At 38.6% G+C, this 22,630-nt stretch overlaps 2 protein-coding genes across 6 annotated transcripts in view; one reads left to right on the top strand and one right to left on the bottom strand.

The window, feature by feature from the left end:
- The window catches only part of MCF2L2 (MCF.2 cell line derived transforming sequence-like 2), a 337,731-nt gene that overhangs the window by 120,080 nt on the left and 195,021 nt on the right, over positions 1-22,630 (bottom strand). For all 5 annotated transcript variants that reach the window (XM_037839691.1, XM_037839680.1, XM_037839694.1 and 2 more), the window contains 3 exons: positions 20,698-20,875; positions 14,709-14,800; positions 193-278 (listed from right to left, as the gene is read on the bottom strand). In XM_037839691.1, coding sequence (XP_037695619.1) covers positions 193-278; positions 14,709-14,800; positions 20,698-20,875 — 356 coding nt within the window. The remainder of the gene's footprint in view (positions 1-192; positions 279-14,708; positions 14,801-20,697; positions 20,876-22,630) is intronic.
- On the top strand, positions 18,021-18,628 carry LOC119537201 (60S ribosomal protein L11-like). Its single transcript, XM_037839757.1, has one exon. It carries the CDS (start codon positions 18,044-18,046, stop codon positions 18,578-18,580), a length of 537 nt encoding a protein of 178 aa, XP_037695685.1. The 5' UTR covers positions 18,021-18,043; the 3' UTR covers positions 18,581-18,628.

Genomic DNA, 22,630 nt, shown 5'->3' with positions numbered 1-22,630 from the left:
GTTTTTAAGGATGTCTTTTTCAGATCTTTTGCTTGTTGCTTTTGTGAGATTCATGAGTTTTGTTTTCAGGTACAAAGATGAAAGTTAGTATATAGAATAAATGTGATTTTATCTGAGAAAGTGGTAAGATTTAAAACAGAGGATCCCTTCCCCAGTCGAAGGGTAGACTACAAAGGAATTCTGCAATCTTACCTGCTAGGGGAAAGACTTTCAACATGGTGAAGCGGCTCCAGTTCAGTGTTCTCTCCATCTTGACTGCTTTCAAGTAATTCTTCTTTCTGGGATGAAATAAATTTTGGTAAGATAGTCTATTTGCTTTTTTGAGGCCTTTTAATCTCTATACTGTATTTCTTACCCTCAATTTCTTTGGGCTTTTTAAAAAACATTAAAAAAATTTTTTTGTAGATGAACAACAGATTTAACTTCCCATCTTATTCTTTCTTGGGTTTCCCCCAACCATTCTGTGGGGCTGTTACAGTTTGCCATTCAGACTTCCTTTAGAACATCAAAAACTCATTCTCAAAAGCAGCTGTCTTTTTTCTTTAATAATGAATGGCTATTAACATCAATGATCCTTAAAAAAGATTCCAAATTTGAGCTAGAAGGGACAATAAGAGATCATTTGATTCAACATTTCCCTATCCAGGTCTAGAGAAGCTGTAATTTGCCTGAGGTCAAAAGAGAAAGCTAGAGGCAGAGATGAGATAAGTCCAGCTTCCACTTTTACAGACTGGTGATCAAAGGTCCTTCATATTACCCTGCCTCCTCGATTAGCCGGTTGTGTAGGCAGGAAAGAGGCGGGGTCAACTGTGTAGACTGGGAACCCAGGCTCACCACTCGGCAGCTGTGAAGCCTTGGGCGAGTTCAGTTACCTCTCCGCCTGCCTCGATGTCCTCATCTACAGTGCGGGTCCCCTGGCACCCTCCTCACGGGGCTGTGGTGACGTTTATACATGTATGTGGGATCTAAATCGGGCCTGGCATGCAGGAAGGACTCAAATACTGGCTCATTATCTATTTGTTCTTTATTAGTTAATAATTTTATGATCCTCTTGTACTCTGTGTAGTATATAAATTCTCTTCATTGTTAAAACTATATTTTCTTGAGACTAAACTGAGTGGGAGTCTTACTTCTTTTTGAGAAACAAATGATGTGTTATTCTGAAAAAGCCACACCTATTTGATTTCTGGGAGAAGCTAATTACTGTGGATTCAAAGCAACTTGATATTAAGTGCCCAGAAGGGGGCACTGTGCTAGGTGCTTTAAAATTAATGAAGATAAGGGGGTGCATTTAAAAAGTCCATCTTCACAAGGTATTTTTTTTCTAAGCGAAGCTCTAAATCTTTGAAATTGTATCTGCAGTACTTACGTTTTGCATTGACATCTTTTTTTTTTCTTTCAAGTTTTTTCCGACATTTGCCAATGGGACCATTCAAACAGTGTAATAGACTAATGGTATTTTAAGAAACTAATGAAAGTGAATATTGATGAAAACTTAGTGCTTTTTTTGTTCGGTTGTTTTTTTTTTTGGTCTTTGTTTTGGTACAAAGACCTGCCTCTAAAATTAAAAATCAAATAAAAATGCTTGTGGACCTGATCCTTTATAGTAAAGCTTTTAAATTCTTAATTAATAATTGTTTTATTATAAAACAAAAATATCTAGGAACTATTTAGATTTAGTTGCACAATTTCTGTGTAAAAATTCACTTGGGGTCAAAATACAAATTGGAGAGTGAACAAAGATTAGATAGTAAATTATCCTTCCTTCTAGGAATGTACTTCCATTTCAAGCAATATATTTTTATCTTTTGAAAGTCAGGTTTATTGAGGTATGATTATATATAGTAAAATTACTCTTTTAATATATACAGTTTGGTTTTGACAAATATATACAGTTATGAAATCACCACAATCAAGATACAAAACATTTTCATCACCCCCAAATTCCCATACGCCCCTTCATAGTCACTCTGCTCCCTACTCCCAGCCTCTGGCAACCGCTCTGATTTCTGACCCTATGATTTTTCGCCCTTTCTGGAATGTATGTAAATGGAATCACAGACTATGTAGCCTTTTAAGTGTGGCTTCGTTCACTTTGCAAAATGCTTTTCAGATGCATCCCTGGTGTTGCCTGCATTAATAGCTAATTCTTTTTATTGCTGAGTAGTATTCCATTGTATGGAATACATGATTTGTTTATTCTTTTCAAGCAATATTTTAAATCATATGCTGTGGAATCACCATTTAAGCTTTATAAATCAGGTTATGTTTCTGTTTAGATTACTTAATTTAAATCTCAGAGAAGGAAGTATAGATTCAGAGAGGGCCCCCCTGCAAATGTATTGCTAATGGAAATTTAGCAGGTAACATATATGTTCTCTGCAAATTGGAGCTGGACATTGAAGGATGAGCTTTCCCCAGATTGGGGAACAGTTGTGGGAAGCCTCCTTACAAAGTCAGCGAGTGACAGTTGCTCAGCTAGCTGTTGACAATGTAAGGAGCGAGTCCTCCCCCTGAATTAACAGGAAGTAGTCAAGATCAGGTTGTTTTGTTACCCCTAATACTGGCCACAGAATCAGCAATTTAAAAAATTTCCAGTGGAAGAAAGAAAATCATGGATCTTCAATTTTTTCCTTAGATGTCTTTTAAAGTCTGGTATCAGATCCAGAAAGCAAGTTAACAAATAAAGGAGTATCTGGGATACGAGTTTTGCCAATTCAGCTCTAAATACAATGACAATCTTACATTCCAGGTTTATTTATTTTTTTCTTTTAAAATAGGACATCATTCAAATAATTTTTAATTCCCTCTATTATATATATATATTTGACTAGAGACTAGAAAATATTTTTCATGAGTCAATATAGTTAAGTAGATACCAGTCCCAGAATTCAAACCAGTCTAGGTTATTTTTACCACACTGCCAAAGCTTTTTAGTCACATTTTCTATATAAAGTTGAATTAAGTTAATATAGCAGTTAATGTTACTTTGTATCTTTCTAGTTCCTCATCTGTGATGTTACCTTTGCCTGAAATGCTCACTGGATTTTGAGCTTGAGGGCCTTACTCATTTTTGGATCCCTAACATGTAATACAGGGCCTTCATGGAGAGTAACCGATTTTACTAACCAAAGTTCCTCCAACTGCTTGTAAAATGAATTGTGTTCTCTCCAATTCTATTTATCTGTTGTTAGCAGGGTGGATTGAAGAGCCTTTTATTTCATAATAACCTAGTGATGGAAAATAAAAAAAAAAAAAAAATGATTCAAGGTATAGATATGGAATTTGTCACTCTTTACTCTGAGAGATAACGTCCCTATAAATTATAGGGTGCCATGAGGTACCCCCATGGGCTTGCTGACATGCCTGTGCAGGCACTTGGTTCAGTCAATCCATGTTCCTGCTGTCACGACAGACAATTGGTTTGGGAGAGAGAACTTCCCTACCAATCATGTTTGATGGAGTACAACACTGGTGGCATTTAGGATGTAATGGGAGGATCCAGAGCAGATTTGGGGAATGCTTTAATAAGAGCCTGCAGTGAGGTAGTTAACTGCACTGTAGACCAATGTTTTGATAAGGTTTAGACAGATCAGTTGTATTATAGTTGACTAGCTTTCAAAATCTGACCATAGTCCTCAAGAAGTACATTTACATCATAAAATGCACACATAAATAACTGGAAAAAAAGTATATTGTAACTTGCCCTTACCACATGTGATATACTCTACTTTTTTTAAATTATGCTATTCTACCGGGTTCGGCCCTCTTTCTCTTTTTTAATATTGTCTAACTCACCAAACTGAGTTCACTATCACCATCTAGATCTGTAATTTGAAAACATCTTATAGAGTGAAAAAGCACCAACTTAAGAGTAAGAAGCAGACGTGGGTGAGAATCCCTGGCTTACTTTTTATTTTAAAATGGCCTTGGGCAGGACTTGACTTGACTACCTTAGTTCTGTCATCTGTAAAATACTGATAATTAAATCTACATCCAAGAGCTGTTGTGGTGATTAGATGTAAAGTATAAAAATTCTGCACAAAGAAAGAGCTCAATAATTGGTACTTATGGTTGGCTCTTTAGTATCTGCATGTTGAAATTAAATGAGGTAATGTATGTAAAGCCCTCACGACACAGGCTGACCCTCAGTAAGTGCTGGGCCTCAGCTACCTACTCGTGTATAACAGGGATCCCATATTACTAACTAGCTCTGAGATATTGGCCAAGTCACTTAATCTCCCAAGGCATCCATTTTCTAAATTGCAGCCAGAGACCTTTTTGGGAAATTTTAACTTAAGGTTCCTGAAAGTTCTAGAAGGAAAGAGGGCATATTCAAGTAAATGCTTGAATCTGGTCCTTTTATTCAAATAATGGACTGAGAAAATTGACCAGAGACCAATCCACAAATTGGTTCTACCTATTTTTTTTTCTATATGTATAATTATTTATTTTTATGAAACATTTAAAAGTAACTTCTCAGACATACTTCCCATTAACCTTAAATACTTCAGTGTGTATTTTCTAAGAACAAGAATGCTCTTTTACATAACCCCCTTGGACAATTATACAAATATGAAATTTGACATTGGATTAGTCTATGTTTAAATTTTGCCAATTTTGCCACAAATGTTTTTTAGTGATTTTTTTTGTCCTGGTATCTTCCAGGTTGCTCCATTGTAAAGTTACATTATGATTTTCCAACTCCATCATTTCTTCTGTATTTACTGGTGCTATATTTTTTGTTAGGGGGCCCTTATAAGCCTCAATTATAAAACAATGCTTTTTAAAGCAGAGCAACAATTTCTTGTGAACTCATATCCTGCTTTCCTTAAGTCACTCTGACTTGGAGTTGTCCCTAGCGGATACTGATGGCAGCATGTGGGGAGGGGTGGGGACCAGTTTCTCAGCCAAGTGTTTGAAAGGGAACCAACCCATGGGCCATCCCATCGGGAGGCCAGTCAGGTGGGGAAGCCACCTACCCATCCCTACCCCACCCTACTCCAACCTTTATGTTCATTTTATCCCAAAGGCAAAGGATGATGGTGAAGGCTGACAGGCTGGGGAACTGCTCTGGGTTCAACATCATTCTCCTGACCCTAAACTCTAACCCCCAGCCTGTCTCCAGATCCAAAGTGACACCAACCAACATAAAAACTACAAGTTCTCCAGTCACACTTTTAATAATGACTTCTTGTAAGTCTTCTTAACAACCTTAATCTGTTTTTGAAGGAATACGTTTTCAAAATTGAAAAAACAAGACAGGTAAGTTCCTAGTCTGAAGGAATTGTGTATTCAGCTTCTCTGAAGAATATGTAAATCTTTTTTTTTAACTTATATTTTGAAAAGTATCAATAGTTAATTTTCAGTTGATTATTAAATTTTGTCCCCTAAAGGCAAGATAGCAGCATTTTAATCGAATCAAATTAGTTTTTCCCTGAAGTTAAATGATTTCACTTTATGATTTTAGGAAAGCAATTTCAGTTCCAATTCTTTTAAAGTGGTAGTATCTGGTAATTTAAGGTTAGAGTGTTATTTGTTATATTCTCACATTTCTTATATAGGAAAGCTATTTGACCTAATTCCAAGAGAGAAAAGTTAAGGCAGATATCAAAGGGCCGGGGCTACCTTTTTTATTTAAAGTATAAAGAATGATGACTACATGAAGGATTAAAAATTAAGTGATTTCTGGCAATGTAAATTAATTATGAAAACCCGTAAATGATGACATATGTCAAGTAAGAATCACTGAATAATTATCAGAATTTTCTCCACCAAATAGAAGGGTGGGGGGAGAACAGTGGGGAAGAAAGTAAAGGAAACTTCTCCAGAGGGCGTTCACCTCCAGCCTCAGTCCAGGGTGGTCCAAGGGACGCAATCCCAGCATGAAAAGCACCAGCCTTGTGAGTGGGTGGCTCTGCCAGCCCCCATCCCATTGATGGTTCTGCTGAGAAAGGGGAGGACACCCTTATTTCTGTTAAGACTCAGCGGGTAGAACAGGAAGAACCTTTAAAGAGCAGGGACCACTTAGAGAATCTATCATAGGAGCAGATTCCTAGTCTGCTCTATCTGCTCCACGCCACTGGCCCCGTCCTAGCATTTTTCCTACTCTCTGCTTCATTGCTGGAAAAAGACACTGCTTGAAGATTCCTTTGGATACCTGGGCTGTCCTTTTTAAAACTGCAAATATTTCTAGGAGGGTTAAGGGGCTCTCAGGTACCCATCATCCATGCATTGCTCTGAACTAGTTCATTCAGATTTTCCCCTACCCCTAGTCCAGATCAGATGCATTGGGAGGGTGTTTAGGAGGGAGGGGAGGGGAAGCTTTTAGGACATTTTATGGACTGAAGCCCTTTGGAGAGGACGGGTAGGTTTGAGGAGATAAGCATACACAGTCCTGAGGCTTTGTGGAAATGGGAACGTTTCAGAGAAAGATAGGGGAATGGGACCCAAATGCAAACTTTCCCTATTTTGAAATTTTCTCAGCATCTCTTTTATAGAAGATCTTGAATTTCTCAGCTAGTATTTTTAGTAATTAGTTCAATTTTCTTACTGATTAAATTGACTTTTATAGGCTAGCCTTATACTTTAAATACTATAATATTTTGCCTATGGGGAAAACATCTTAAAAAACTGACTGCAAACATTGTTTCAACAATGATTTGCAAGGCTGTAATTCTGTTTAAGATACCAGAAATCAAGGAACATGTCACGTGAAACCTTTCTCCCATTCCCAAACCAAGAAAAGTTAAAGGAGTAAACTGTGCCAAGGACACTGAAAAGAAATTGCTCATATATACTAAAGTTTCTCAGGCTGTTTGACTTCATGTGACTTTAACCTTTTTAATACGGGGGGCTCAATGCACATATTTCAATGTAACTTAATTTTCATATGTTTGTAAATCTTAACTTGTAAATAAAATCACAGGTCGGCAAAGTGCTTTAGTAGACCAATCTTTGGGTCAACAAATTTAGTTCCTAAACTAGTTCACAAATAATTTCCACATAAGCTACAAGGCTTCTGGGTAGACTCGCCTAGTACCATTGCTGTGGGGATGATCGCAACCTCTGGGGCAGAATTAGCCTCACTGACAGGGTGTGGTTGCTGTTATAGCTCAGTGAGACTCCACAAATGCTAGACTCAGCCTTTCTAAGTCCTCCCTTCCTGTGGCACCTCCTGAGTGCTCTCTCTGAGCCAATAAATTCATCCCATGAGGAATCTAAGAAAAAACCTCAGACTTGTCTTCAATGTCTTCCTTTCCCTCCATATCAAACCCTTCCCTTTATCTTCTCTGTCTCGATCTACTCCTTCATTCATCAAACTTTCTCTGAGAGTCTAGTGTGTTCCTGGCACTGGGAAGAACATTTGGCTCAATGGATATGAGCTCTGCCCATCTCCCCTTTTCCCACTGACACTAACAGACTCTCGTTCCTGAAGTCTCACTTAGAATGTGCCAGTTGCTGCTGGCTGGTGGGTCGGCCTGCCTGCCTTCATCTAATCTCTGGACTCTTGTATTAGTCAGGTTCTCCAGAGAAAAAGAACTGACAGGGTATATATGTAAACATTAAGAGGTTTGTTATAGGAATTGGCTCACACAACCAAGGGGATTGGAAGTCCAAATTCTGTAGGTCAGGTCACAATTGGAAATTCAATGAAGGTGACCATGAATTCTCCAGGAGAACTGGCTGTCTGGAGTAGAGATAGAAATTCTTCTTTTCTGACTGCTGAAATCATCATTTCTCCGTTTAAGGCCTTCAGCTGATTAGATGAGTTGCAGAAGGCAAACTCCTTTGTTGATTGTAGACGTAATCAGCCATAGATGCAATCAACTGACTAATGATTTAAATACCTTCAAAGTGAAGATTAGGCCAATGTTTGGCTAGGATACTATAACCTAACTGAACTGATTCATGAAATTAACCATCACACCTCTCAAATCTACTCTTCACTGTGGTACCAGAGTTACCTTCCCAATACATAGGTCACAGTCTGTCCATGCCCTCCCTGCTCAATAATCCTCAACCAAAGCCTTCAACAACTTGTCTCTGGTCTACCTTTCCAGCTTTCTTGAACCATTCCCAGAAGAGCCTCTGTCCCTTCAGACTTTTGTCTATCCTGGAATTCCCTTCCCCATTTACCTACCTTTGAAAATTGTATTTATTCTTTAAAGTTGGATTCAAGTGCCACTCCCTGTGAAAAACCTATCCCCAATACCCCTTCTATGAAATGCTCCCTCTTCTACTCTCTAACATTTTATTATCACTTTTACTTAGGTATGTAACTCTATATTAGAACTTAATGGATTTATGTTGTTTCCCTATGAAATGTGTAAGTCTCCTGAGTTTAGGTCCCATGTTAAAGTCATTTTTATATGAGGCATAGCAATTTTCATAATATATATTAAATTGAGCTGAATAAGCTGCCCAAATTGGATCCATCAAATATTTTAATAATGTCATTTTTACTGGTCAAAGAGCAAGTTCAACAATGGTTTTAATATTATTCTCTTTCTTCTCATTCAGATCTCTCAGCAAGAACACATTCTCATAGCTTAATATAATTGCCCCCAGCCCAATTCCTTGGATTTTCGACTCTATATTAGCCTGAGAGATCCAGGTATGAACCTATAAGTTCTCCTTTATCCGAAGTCCTCATGGCCTATAAATAAAGCCTCTAGGACAACATTACAAAGATGTGGTCCTTTTATCACCTGCATTATAGTCAACCAGTACAAATGTAGATTCCTGGACCCAGCCCCAGATCCATGAATCAGAATCTCTGAGGGTGGATCCTGGGAATCTGCATTATTTATAACCTTCTCAGGGCTGCAGAGCACAAGAGACACTGAGAACCTTTGTTCTAAAAACTCTTCAGAAAGCTGGGTTGAGGGCTTCCTGAAGGATTTGGGGGAATTTCTGTGTAGTGGTTTGGAGCTATATGTACCCCAGAAAATCATGTTCTTAAACTGAATCCATTCCTGTGGGTGTGAACCCATTATAAACAGGAACTTTGATGAGGTTATTTCAGTTAAGGTGTGGCCCAGTTCAAACAGGATAGGAGTCAGTTATAAGCAGAATGAAATTCGGACAGACAGAAAGAAAGCCACAGGAAGCAAGAAGCTGCAGGTCAGTAGAACCCAGAAGGAAAGGGAGAGGCCACCAGGTGCACTGCCATGTGACAGAGGAGCCCAGGGCCAAGGATCACCGGCAGCCCCAGAATGCCAATCTTTGGGAAGAAAGCATTGCTTTGATGACACCTGGATGTGGACTTTCTCTTAGCCTCAAAACCACAAGCTAATAAATTCCCACTGTTTAAGCTAGGCTGTTTGCTTGAGCAGCCAAGGAAAGGGGAAAAAAAAAACCTCTTGAGTCTCCTGTTAGCTCCAACACTGATCATCAGTGTAGATGAGCCCTGAAATGTGCTTATAGTTCAGACAATTCTCTTGTTGAGAATCAGACACGCTAAATGAAAGCTTTTGGGATTCAAAGAAGTGAGAGAGCAAGAAACAATTTGGCCCTGATTTGTTATCATTTGGCTAAAAGGTACATATCTGAGATTAGGAGAAGCTACACAGTTTAAGGCCTGAATCTGACCCTCCTTTAACTTCTTTTCATCGTTTACACAGAACATTCTGACTATACAATAGGACTACTAAAGCTACTAAGGACCCACCGTGTGTTGGCGTCATGCTAGTTGCTTTCCACGTATTTCTCATCTAATCAACAACCCTGTGAAGGAGCTATTTTTTATCCCCATTTTGCAGAAGAGGAAATTTAGAGTATGGGAGTTTATGTAACTGCTAGCTAGGTAGATTAAGAAAGTATTCAGGTAGATAAATTAGGTAGACAAGTAAACTGCTAGGTTAAGTGAACTGCAAGTTTCAAATCCCAGTTTCACCATTTACTAGTTGTGTGATCCTTTGGGAAACTCAACTTTCAGAGTCTCAAGGGTGGCATGGATAAAACAAGAACATAACCTTCACAACGTAATGAAGATTTGACATGAAATCAGGTACACACAGCACCTGGTATAATGGTACAATATCTGGACCTCAGTCAGGGTTAGCAATCCTTTCCTCACCTCTCCCCTCCCTCCTGGCCCTTACTGTTTTCATTAGGGCTCCTGTTTGCTCAGAAGCCTGGGAAGGTTCTGCTACTTTAAATGACTTTAATAGGTGCCCAAGAATACTCTTCATTGGCTCACAGAATCTACAGTATTTCTTTCTTTATCCTGTGGTTCTACATTCAGGGAAAAAGAATTCTTAATAGCTGCTGGCTTCTTTCCAGTTTCTGAAGAAGTTGTGATGTGAGCCGCCGGGGAAAGAAGCTCCTGTGAGTCAAACTCTCAGCTTCCAGCTGGTGACGTGAGGAACAGGAAATAGTCAAATCACTACTGCCAACAACCACTGCAAATCTGCAAGGCTAGGCTTTCCCAGACTACGCCAGGAGCCAAGCGCCTGACAGCATGATTTCCAGGTGGCTCAGAGGGAGTGTCTGAGCTGCCTCATCAAGTTTAGCTGGTCAAGTTCCCAAAGAACTAGAACAGCAAGGCTCCCCTCTGCCAGAGAAGAGGGAAGCTTTTTTCAGGGGAATGATTGCTCCAGTGATGATAAAATCATATCCTGATCTTAGTTGCAGGCACTTACTATTAGCAACTCTAGCAGCAATTATGCATGGTTTTGGTTCATAACTTTTTTTGCATGAGCATTTATTCTAGAAGGCAAGGGGTGGCATTTATCAAAATGTGATGGTTTTCCCTACTAGTCTGGCTGGGGTTTCATTTCATTTTTGAGTTCTAGGCTTACGGCCAAAATAATGTCAGAATTGCTACTTTGGGTCTGATGCATGTTCACCTGTGTTTGAAAGTTGTTCTCAAATACAAGCAGCTGTGATTGTTTTTTTTTCTTCCTTTGGTATTTGCATAGGTTCTCTTTTTTTTCCTGCAATTTTATTGAGATATAGTCACATACCATATAATCACCCAAAGTGTACAATCAATTGTTCACAGTCTCATCATATAGCTGTGCATTCATCACCCAATAATTTTTCAACATTTTCATTACTCCAAAAAAATAATAAAAATAAAAGTAAAAAAGAACACCCAAAACACCCTCCTCCCCCATTATTCATTTACCTTTTTGCCCCATTTTTCTACTCATCTGTCTATACACTGGATAAAGGGAGTGAGTGTGAGCCACGAGGTTTTGTTATTGTTCTTGATGTTAGCCTCCTTATCCCGCTTTTAAATAATTCATGAACTGTTCAGACAGGAATCTATTTTCTAACCTAACTTTTTTTAAATGCATTTTTAAATTGTGAACTTTAACATGTATACATAATAATAACTTTCAAAGTATGATTTAACAAGTAAAGAGCAAATTTCAAAAAATATCATGGATCACATTCTACAACTTCAGCTATTTCCATTACTGAAAAATATAGCACACATACAGAAAGGTGTTAACATTTGATGTACAGCTCAACAAGCAATTATATAGATAATTTCAAAAATTGCTGTGGGTTACAGTGCCACAGTTTCAGTTCTTTCCTTTTTATGCAATATAGGGTATATACAGAAAGGTGAAGACTTTCAAAGCACAATTCAAAGAATAACTATAGAAGAAATTACAAAGGATGTTATAGGTTACAGTTCCACCATGTCATTTACCTCCTTCTAGCTATTCCAACACTCCAGCATCTAAAATATCTATCTATCTATCTATCTATATATATATATATATTCATACAAAGTTGCAGTATTCATAGACCTTTGTTAAATCTTATCTTGTCTGTTACTGCCCCTTCTTCTCACTTAATCTCTTTGTCCATCTTCAGGGGTGTCTAGACGGTGAGCACCTTAAGTTGTTCATATTGAATGGGGGCTCCCCATTCAATATGATGGTATGGGGAAGGGGGCTGCAACTGATTGTTGTTCTAAAAGAGGTTGTTGCCTCTGGGTTTTAGGACTTGTCTGGCATAGGAACACCTTACTGGATTTAAGTTTCTGAGAGTTAAAACTTAGCAAGTGAGTATTTTATAGAATCTCAGGTAGGGACCTAGGTATTTGGGGACTACTTTTGGTAGGGGCATGGCATGCTGTGGCTATTTGGAATGTCTAGTTGGAGTGTGCTTAAGAGAAACCTCCAGGATAGCCTCTCGACTCTATCTGGGATCTCTCAGCCACTGTGACCATAGCTTGTAACCTTTCTTTTTTTATTTTCCTCTTTTGGTCAAGTAGGCATTTTCAATCCCTTGCTGCAATTTATTTGCTGAGTTGAGCTTAGAGAGAAAAAGGCCACATCTGAGCAACAGAAGATCTAACCTACCTTTTTCTGACTAGTTTTCTTACATATTTGGAATAATTTCCCTGGTTATACTACCCATGGTGTGATATCCTAGTTGCATGTTGGCTGTAAAATGATTTCTAAGTCTAGGAATTGGGGATTAGTGCATAAATCCATTTTCTTCTTACTCATGCTGTTCATGTCTTTATGGATTTTGTTAACATTCCTTCTCATAGACTTGGTCTTTGTAAGTGGAAGTTTAACCTCCTTTGGCAGCCTCTTCCTACCTTGCCTTCTCCACCTCCTTGATTGTTAATATACATACATATGGGAAAAGTCCTTCATTAAATACTCAAACAAAGCAGTAGTAAGGGAACAAACAACTAAAGCACAGAATGACAATTCTAACAGGTACCCGTGCTTGCTTAACAGTACCCATTCTGTTGGTGGTCTGCCAAAGCCAATGAGAGAACTAGCATCCTGGTAGGATGCGCTTTGAGTTGGAATCAAACAGCTTAGCAGCTGAAAGAAGAACCAAAAGTTAGGTGGCCAGAGCTTCTTGGATTCTATTCAATACTTTAAGCTTCTGATTCTATCCCTATCCTGCTCTTACACTGTCTATTTTTACTGATATGCAAAATATAAGTAATATATAGCTTATAGAAACCTTTGGTTTCAAGGACTTTGAGGTCTTCCCTGAGGAAAGGTATTTTATATTTATTGACAATGTGTTTTTTTTACAACAAATAAAATAGCACTGATATTTATTGTTCATAATTATCAAAAATAATTCACTCTTATAAATTATTTTATATTTACCTACAAATTTCCTTGGTACCTTTATAAAGTGTGCAAGTCATCAATATGTTGTTTAAAGATGGGCGAATTAAGTCACAGAAATATGAACTCAGTTCAAATCACACTGTGAGTCAGGTGACAAAGGCAGATGACTTCAAGGGGGAATCTGGGCCTTGCTGCACTTGCCACCACCCCCACCGCCCCTTTAGAGAGGACCCGCTCTCAGAAGCTCAGCTGCACAAAAGAAAGATTAATTGATGTCCAGTTTTGAAGATTATCACAGTTAAACACTTTTTATATCACTTTAAAGATTCCAAAGACTTCATGGATATCAAGTCACATGAAGTTTAAACATATTTACCCATTTTAAAAAATTTCTATTCACTTTTTAAAATCAATGGACAAGATTATTAATTTGTAAGCTGTTTCCTAACTCAAGATGACATGGTGATGCAGGGCTCCCAACCAACAGGGACTCAGCAACAGCAGTGGTGACATCCTAATCTGCCCAGAATACTGAAGGATGACTAAACTGTTTGACAGAAGAATGTAGCTTTATCTCTTTAAGAAAAGTCTGCTGAGAATTCTCATTCCGACACTGTTTCCGCTGCCAAGAAGAAAAGCCTAAGACTTGCTCTCTGCCTGACTCCTTCATGGTCAGGGGAATCCTGTGGGTTCCTGTATTCAGACACATTAGGGACTGATGATGGGTCCAACTTCTTCTGAAGTTTACTTGAGCTCATGGTCTCCTGACCTCTGGTTTCGAACCATTCAATCAACTGGTTATTTCATTTTCAGTGAACGGAGATGGGAACCCCTTCTGGGTTCATTTTACTTGTGTTTTTAAATATAATGCTACTTTGACATTATATGATGCTTGACAATTTTCAGAGGAGTCTCACATATATTATCTCAACTGATGCTCAAAACAGTTCCATAAGGTAGCTTCTGTTATCCCCACTTTTATAGATGAGAAACAGAGGTTTAGAAATGTCATGTTGCTTAAATCCAGGTTTGCCTGATTCCAAAGCTCATGCTCTTTTCTTTTTTAACTCTTATTTTGAAATAATTACAGGTTCAAGGAAGTTGCAGCTTCCTCTACCGTTAACATCTTACACAACTATGGTATAGTATCAAAACCAAGAAACTGACATTGGCATAACCTACAGAACTCATTCAGATATAACCAGTTATACATGCACTCGTGTGTGTGTGTGTGTGTGTGTGTGTGTGTGTGTGTGTGTGTAGTTCTAAGCAATTTTGTCATGTTCTTTTTATGCATGAACTATATACTATGGTGTGTTGAACATGAAGTCAGATTATAGGCATGAATAAAATGACGTTTTTGTCACATAATGGAATCTAATGACACAATGTATACCAACTTTTTTGTTGTTGTTGTTTGTAAGTAGTTGCAATTAGGAAGGAAAAAAGGAAAAAAAAGAAAAAGTCCTATAAACCTAGCTCTTGTAAACACTAGTCTATGCTACATACCCTTAGGACACTTCTTTTGGAAGTAATGATGGTACATAACAGGGGAACAATATATACTGATTTATTGATAATTATGGCAGCAATCTGCTCTCATGTCAAAAATCTCTATCAATAAACTAAAGGTGATCTTACCTTGACGTCAAATTTAGTCTCTTCACCTTCCTTTTTCAGGAAGTTCAAATTTGTTTCCATATAAGGTTCCCCGGATGTTTTCTGAGGATGAGCTACAGGGGCAAAGAGAACATGTCATTAATTTGTTATTCGACTCACAAATAACTCAGCACGCTTAACTGGACTTGGACAAGCAGCTGGGCCTTTTTGATACAGTTCATAAATGAGGCTTAAAAGAGCCACTATAGTGGTTTCCTAAGTGGTGGAAGAAGGGGAGCAAAATAGAGAAGCAGAAAAGAAGTAGAATCCTGGACCCCAGGGACTTGATATTTCAACTGAAGAGACAAAAGTCACATCCAATAGCACATGAAACATCAAAGCTCAAGTCAGTAAATGTAATGGGGCTTTTAAAATAACAGTTTCCATCATTCCCGTGTTTATGGCCCTGCTAAAAGCCCCTTTTCTTCATGAAGTCTTCCTTGACTATTCCAAACCCTATGGCTTCTCTTATGCACTGCTGCTTTAGCATTTATCATCTGTACTATATGATATTGCCCTTTATTTTGTTCTTGTATTAGAAGACTAGATTTCATTCTAGTACCACACTTTATTGAATAGTTTTTTCCATTATGAAGGTAATTAATTTGTGCTCATTATAGAAATTTTGAAAAATACTAAATAAAAGTACCACTCAAAAACAACATAACAACTTTTTATATTTTCTTACCCTTTTCTTTAAAAATTCTTTCTGTACATATACATAAACCATACATATATTCACACATGCATACATATGCATACACTCACGCACACACATACTATATTATACAGAAGGAGATGCCCATATCTGCCCTAGCCATAAGAAGAAGTTGCTGCTAATCCAATGATCTGATAGTTGGATAACTGAAACTGACAGACCCAGATTTATTAGTGGATGGAATGACTGTGTGATAGAATCAGTTAGCTGAGCCGGAATGAATTGGACTTTTTTCTTCTTGTTCTGTTCGCTCACTCTATTTCCCTTCCCCCCACTCCTCTTTCCCTCCTTTCCACAGGGGTTCTTAGACATCTGAGAGATGTCATTTCCTCAGGCCATCTGGTAGTGAGACTGGGACTTGGGGAGGTGAAGGGTAAGCCTCAAGGCTTTCCAACCCAGCTTTGCCACTGTTGTACTCAGAGCGGTGGCTATGAGGCTAATAAGTGGCACTTGGAGTTCTTATTTCCCACTGTCACAGTCACCATCCCTTGCATATACAGCTCCCTTGGGAAACTCTCAGGATATAATATATGTGATTAATCAAGGCAGGATTTCAGAATTTCTAGGTCCCATGGCCAAAATGCCATCCATCTTATCTCTTCCGATATCACCCCATTTCTTATCTGTGGTGGACTTGATGGAGGTTGACCATATGGCCTTCAGAGGTCACTCCAAACTCTCAAAGTCTATGAGCCAACTAGAAGCAGCTTGGGCTTTTCCTGGGTTTTTTTTCACAGATGTTAATGTCAAAATCTGTAGTCAAGCACACTATTTGCTTCCCCAGATTATGTGACCACTGATGTTACTTTGAATTAAACGATGATCTAAATTAATCTTTGGATCCCTTACTATCTGCAGGTTCTCTGTGAGCTGAGTAATTCCAGGCATAAAAGCTGGATGCTACAAATGCATTCACTGCAGTTAGTGACACCCATACTGCAAATCACCTGCTCTTAACATTATAAGTATAGTGAAGTAGCTAAAGGCACGACTCAGAAGCTATACTGCCAGGATTCAAATCTTGCTCTCCCACATATGAGACACACATCGTCAGAGTAATCTTCATCTATAAAGTGGAGAATAATGATAAAGCCTACAGGTCAGGGTTGTTATAAGGCTTTAATGAGTTAACATGAACAAAGCATTTAGATTACAGAGAGTGCTCAGTACATTTGAACTATGCTTATAGTTGCATAGCACTAGAAAGAACTTGTTTATATTCCTTAAGTTCTGTTAAATGTGCCCAAGGCACCAAGCTAACAAGAGTCAGAGCTGAGATTCCAGCTGTGCCCTCCAAGCACCCCTGCCCATGTTCTTTACACTAGGAAATACCATAGTTTATCTTGGCCCAGACTTAGTTACTAAGGAAGCAGACAAATGTGCTTGAAAATTGTGTTAGTGACCTGCCTGAGTCCACACTCAGTGGTTACTCCAAAACAAAAGTGTAGGATTGTTCTGACAAAGGTCAACTATACCTGTTCAGACATGATGACAATTTGTTTACCCTGGGGAAGGTCGTTATCTATTATAAAATCTTGTGTTTGAAAGCTGAGAAACAATATTCTTGCTCTATTCACTTGTAACAAACATATGTGCCTTAGAACAATGAAAGAGACCAAGTCAGAGAAGTGAACATAATTTAGTTTTGTGTAAGAACCCTAGAGGAGGAGTCAGGAGAACCAAGTCTTATTTCAAACATGGCTCCAAGAAGGATGCCTCTGCGTGTGTGTGTGTGTGTGTGTGTGTGTGTGTGAATGCACTTGTGTATGTGTGTGTTTGTGTGTGTTTGTGGTAGATGTATGTGCATCTAAAGTGTGCATGTGTATGTATGTGTGTGTATATGTTAGTGTATGTGTGTGTGTGTTCATAGAAAAACTCAGGAAGGAAATTCACTGAACTGTTATCAAGGCTTACTTCTAAAAAGTGGAATATGTTATGGGCAACAGGAAACTAAATTGTACTAAATGGAGAACTACTGAAAGACCCTATAATTTTTAGATAAACAAAACAAAAAGGAACTGTTGCCAACAGACTTGCACTACAAGAAACACTAAAGGAAGTTTTTCAGGCTAAAGAGAAATGAAACAAGATGGTAATTCAGATTTACAAGAAAGAATAAAACACAATGGAACTGGTAAATATGAGGGTAAATACAAAAGACTACATATATTTGTTTCTTTTTTTAAATTTCTTTAAAAGACCTATGATTATTCAATGCAAAAATTATAACAATATTGGGGGTTTAGCATACATAGATTTAAAATTTATGATAAGAACAGCACAGAGAATGGGAAAGGGTATATGGAACTATGCTGTTGTAAAATTATTATATTTTATATAAAGTGGTTGTATGAGTTAGGGTTCTCTAGGGAAAAAGAATCAACAAGAGATATCTATAAATCTAAGACTTTATAAAATGTCTCATGCAACTGTGGGTATGTACAAGTCCAAATTCCATAGGGCAGGCAGCAAACTGGCAACTCTGACGAAGGTGTTCGATGAACTCCTCAGGAAACGCTTTGCTGGTCAGCCGAAGAAGTGAAAGTCCTCTATATGTCACACTTAAAAGTCTTCAACTGCTCTCTTCCTGTTCTCCATAATGGCGCAGGATCAGGGTGAAAAGGAGAACCCCATGCAGGAACTTCGCATCCGCAAGCTCTGCCTCAACATCTGCGTGGGGGAGAGTGGAGACAGACTGACCTGGGCAGCCAAGGTGTTGGAGCAGCTCACGGGCCAGACCCCTGTGTTCTCCGAAGCTAGATACACTGTCAGATCCTTTGGCATCAGGAGAAATGAAAAGATTGCCGTCCACTGCACAGTCCGTGGGGCCAAGGCAGAGGAAATCTTGGAGAAAGGTCTAAAGGTGCGGGAGTACGAGTTAAGAAAAAATAACTTCTCAGATACTGGAAACTTTGGTTTTGGGATCCAGGAACACATCGATCTGGGGATCAAATATGACCCAAGCATTGGTATCTACGGCCTGGACTTCTATGTGGTGCTGGGTAGGCCAGGTTTCAGCATCGCAGACAAGAAGCGCAGGACAGGCTGCATTGGGGCCAAACACAGAATCAGCAAAGAGGAGGCCATGCGCTGGTTCCAGCAGAAGTATGATGGCATCATCCTTCCTGGCAAATAAATTCCCGTTTCTATCCAAAAGGCCAATAAAATATTTTCATTGAAATGTTAAAAAAAAAAAAAAAAAAAGGTCTTCAACTGATTGGATTAAATCCAGCTGATTGAATTCTCATTGCAGAAGACACAGCCTTCGCTGATGTAATCAGTCACAGCTGCAGCCAACTGACTGATGATTTAATAAACCAGCCTTTTGGTTCATTAACCAGCCACAATTGTCCTTGCAGTAACATTTAGGCCAGTGCTTGCTTGACCAGACACCTGGACACCATCCCCTGGCCAAGCTGACACATGAACCTAACCATCACAATGGTACAATATTAACTCAAAGTAGAAGATGATAAATTAAAGATGCAAATGATAAATCCTAGAGAAATCTCTGGGAGAAAAGTAATGCAAAAAGGAATGCTAAGAAACCAATAAGGAAAATTAAAATGAAATACTAAGAAATATTTGCTAACCCCAGAGAAGGCAGGAAAATAAAAGAAAGAATAAAAACCATATGAGACAAATAGACAATAAAAAATAGTAGATCTAAGTCCAATTATTTCAATAATTATATGATATGCAAAGGAACTAAACACTTCAATTAAAAGGTAGAGATTAACAGAATGTATTAAAAAGGCAAGACCCAACAATATGATGTCTACAAGAAATGCACTTAAAAATGTAAGGACAGACATAAAAGAATGGAAATTATATATATATGTACATATATATATATATATATATATATGTACATATATATATATATATATATATCAGGCAAACTGTAAGCACAAGAAAGCTGAAGTGGCTACATTAACATCAGACAAAAGAGAGTTCAAGACAAGGAAAAGAGACAAGGAGGGAAGGAGGAACATTTAATAATTATACAAGGGCTAACATATCCAGAAGAGTTAAAAATTATGTGCCCAATAACAGAGCTTCAATACACATGAGGCAACAAATGACATATGCATCATGTGCAAGAGTGGTTTATCCCAGGAATACAAGGTTGTTTTAACATTTGAAAATCACTGATTGTAATCCACCATATAAACAAATAAAGGAGAAAAACTCTCTGATAACCTTAATTCATACACCAAGAGAAAGAAGCATCTGAAAAAATTCAACAATCATTCATGATAAAAACTCCCAATAACTTAGAATAGAAGGGCACTTCCTCAATCTGATAAAAGACATCTGTGAAAATTTTTCAGCTAACATCATACTTAAAGATGAAACATAAATGTTTTCTCCCTAGGATTGGGAAAAGACAAGATGATATACTCTCACTACTGCTATTCAGTATTGTACTAGAGATCCCAGCCATTATAATAAGGCAAGGAAATAAAATAAAGATTGAAAAAGTATTTCCAGATGATATGATTGTATTCCCATCCATAAATATATTCCTATTGTTAATTATATACTTATGGTAAATTATACTTTATATGGGTTTAAAAAAATGCCCAAGACTTTTCTTTACACTCAAAACTACTACACTGCCAAGAGAAATTAAAAACACCTAAATAAAAAGAGAGTTATAACATGTTCATGAGTTGGAAGATACAATATTGTTATCAGTTTTCCCCAAATTGAGCTTTTTATTCAGTGCAATCCTATCCTAATCCCAAAAGAAATTGACAAAATGATTCTAAAACCTATATGGAAATGTGAAGGGCCTGAAATAGCCAAAAGAGTCTTGAAAATGAACACAGCTGGAACATTTACACTATCTGATCTTAAGACCTACTAATAAGGTATAGTAATCAAGACCATGTGGCATAAGTGTCTGGACTTTTCAATTCTTTTATCTTTTCAAAGAACCAATTTCACCTCTACATTGCTAACAGAATCTTGTGTGCCTTTTAAAGTCCTTTAATGGAGTCTATTTTATGCTGCTGTTATTTGTGCATTTTTATTATTCCTCTACTAAACTGTGAACTTCTCCTTGAGTCTAGACACTCAGTTTTACCTAATTTTACGTTTTCAGTGCTTGCACTTTGCCACAACTGTAGTTGTTTTAAATAATGACTTAACAATGACCATTATGCATCTTCAACAACTACCATCTCAGCCCTCATGAGTGCTAATAAAATATGCAAGTCATATAGCTTTCTTCCCCAAACAACCTACCTAAGGCAGAAGGCTGGCTGGTTTTTGGTGACACCCATTTTGGGGAAGACTCAGGATGGGGAGCCACTGGTTGCACTGGGCGAGTCTGTTTGGCTGCCAGTTTCTTCAGACTCACTTGCCTCTTGTCAAATATTTTCTGCACATCGTCCAGCCTCTGCAGGACTTTCTGGGCAATGGCCTGTAGGAACAAGAAAATCATGAAAATCATGAATAGGCCTCTCTCCACTCAGCCTGAGGACATGAAGCTTTCCCTTTCTCCCATCCTTCCCCAGTCTCCCCACCCTCCCTTACCCCTACCTCCCTTAGGTAACACTCTGTGCAGGTTTGGATATATTATGTCCCCCGGAAAAGACATATCCTTTAATGCAGTCTTGAGGGGGCAGACTGATTAGTCTGTTGATTAGGGTGGAACCTCTGATTAAATTATTTCCATGGAGGTGTGGACCCTGCCCATTCAGGGTGGGTCTTGATTAGTTCACTGGACTACTTAAGAGAGCTCCAGAGCCGGAGCATTTATGCTTAGAGATGCTTGGAGATATGGACAAAAGGATGTTTGGAGATGCTAAGCTAAGAGATGAAGCCCAGAGTTTGCCCCAGAGAAGCTAAGAGAGGACCCCCAAATGCTTAGAGAGAAATGCCCCAGGAAAACCAAGCAGAGAGCTGAGTGAAGCTAAGAGAAACAGAAGCTCAGAGACATTTTGGAGAAAGCCAATTTGAAACACAACCTGGGAGCAAAGGACCAGCAGACGCCAGCTGTGTGCCTTCCCAGCTAATAGAGGTGTTGTGGACACTACTGGCCTTTCTTCAGTGAAGGTGTCCTTGTGTTGATGCCTTAGTTTGGACACTTTTATGGCCTTAGAACGGTAAATCTGTAACCAAATATATTCCTTTTATAAAAGTCAGTCCATTTATGGTATTTTGCATAACAGTGGCATTAGGAAACCGGAACACCCTCCTCTCGGTATCCATATGCAAACCACTGTGTCTGTTGCCTTGCTCCAGAATAGTGCTTTTAAGAGTCTGCTCCCCACATCACTAGCCCTTGAGGGCAAAGGCCGTATCCTTTTTACTACTGCATCTCTAATGCCTGAGCACTGCCTGGCACAGAGTACCACCCGGTAAATAAATGTTGAGTGGATAAATGATCACTAAACCATGGCCACTAATGGTAGAAAAGGATGCCAACAGGCCTCTGATGAAGGGTATTAGGCCAATGTACAAAACAGGTGGTGAAACCAAGAAAGGTACCCTGAATAAAAGCCTTGCTGGAGAAAAGAGCTTATGTGTTCTGGGGGAAAGAAATGGCTAAACTCTGATGCAGGATCAAGTGAACCACAAAGCATCTGTAATAAAAAAGATATATATATTTAAATTTTAATCTGCTTGACCCTTTCTATATAAATAGGAAACTGAAGAAATGCCAGGGGAAAGATGACACTTTCCCTTAATTGATTATATGTTCTATGACAGAGCCTCAAGGAAAACAAGAAAGAAACAAGCCCTGAAATTCTCTGAGTTATACCAAGACCCGAGTTCAGTAGAATACATTTCTTCCAGCCTTGCTTTCAGTGTACCGCCCTAGCTCTGGCAGATCGGAGGAAGTGGGTAGGCTTTTCTATGTCATAACAACTCTGACATACATTTCCTGGATGATTTTAACCACCCAGGGGAGGCAGAAAACAAATAGCTGAACTGACAGGCCACGCAGGGTGCTCTGAGGATTCCCAATTTCAAAAGTGCAGACTTGGCACACACCCCGGGAAATTTTGACATTTTGTCTTTTTCAGGCTGGGCCATTTTCTGAGGTAAGGAACAAAGGGCCCTGAGAAAGGACTTGTAGCAACTAGGCTCCCACAACACTGGTGTGTCAGCTGAGAAACAACATTCCCTTACAGCCTGAGGGCCCTTTCAATGCTGACCCCTGGACCACGAT

This window comes from Choloepus didactylus, chromosome 1, assembly GCF_015220235.1.
Source record: "Choloepus didactylus isolate mChoDid1 chromosome 1, mChoDid1.pri, whole genome shotgun sequence".
NCBI lineage: Eukaryota > Metazoa > Chordata > Mammalia > Pilosa > Megalonychidae > Choloepus > Choloepus didactylus.
Note: the sequence above shows the minus strand (reverse complement) of the source record. Positions and strands in the feature narration are given on the sequence as shown.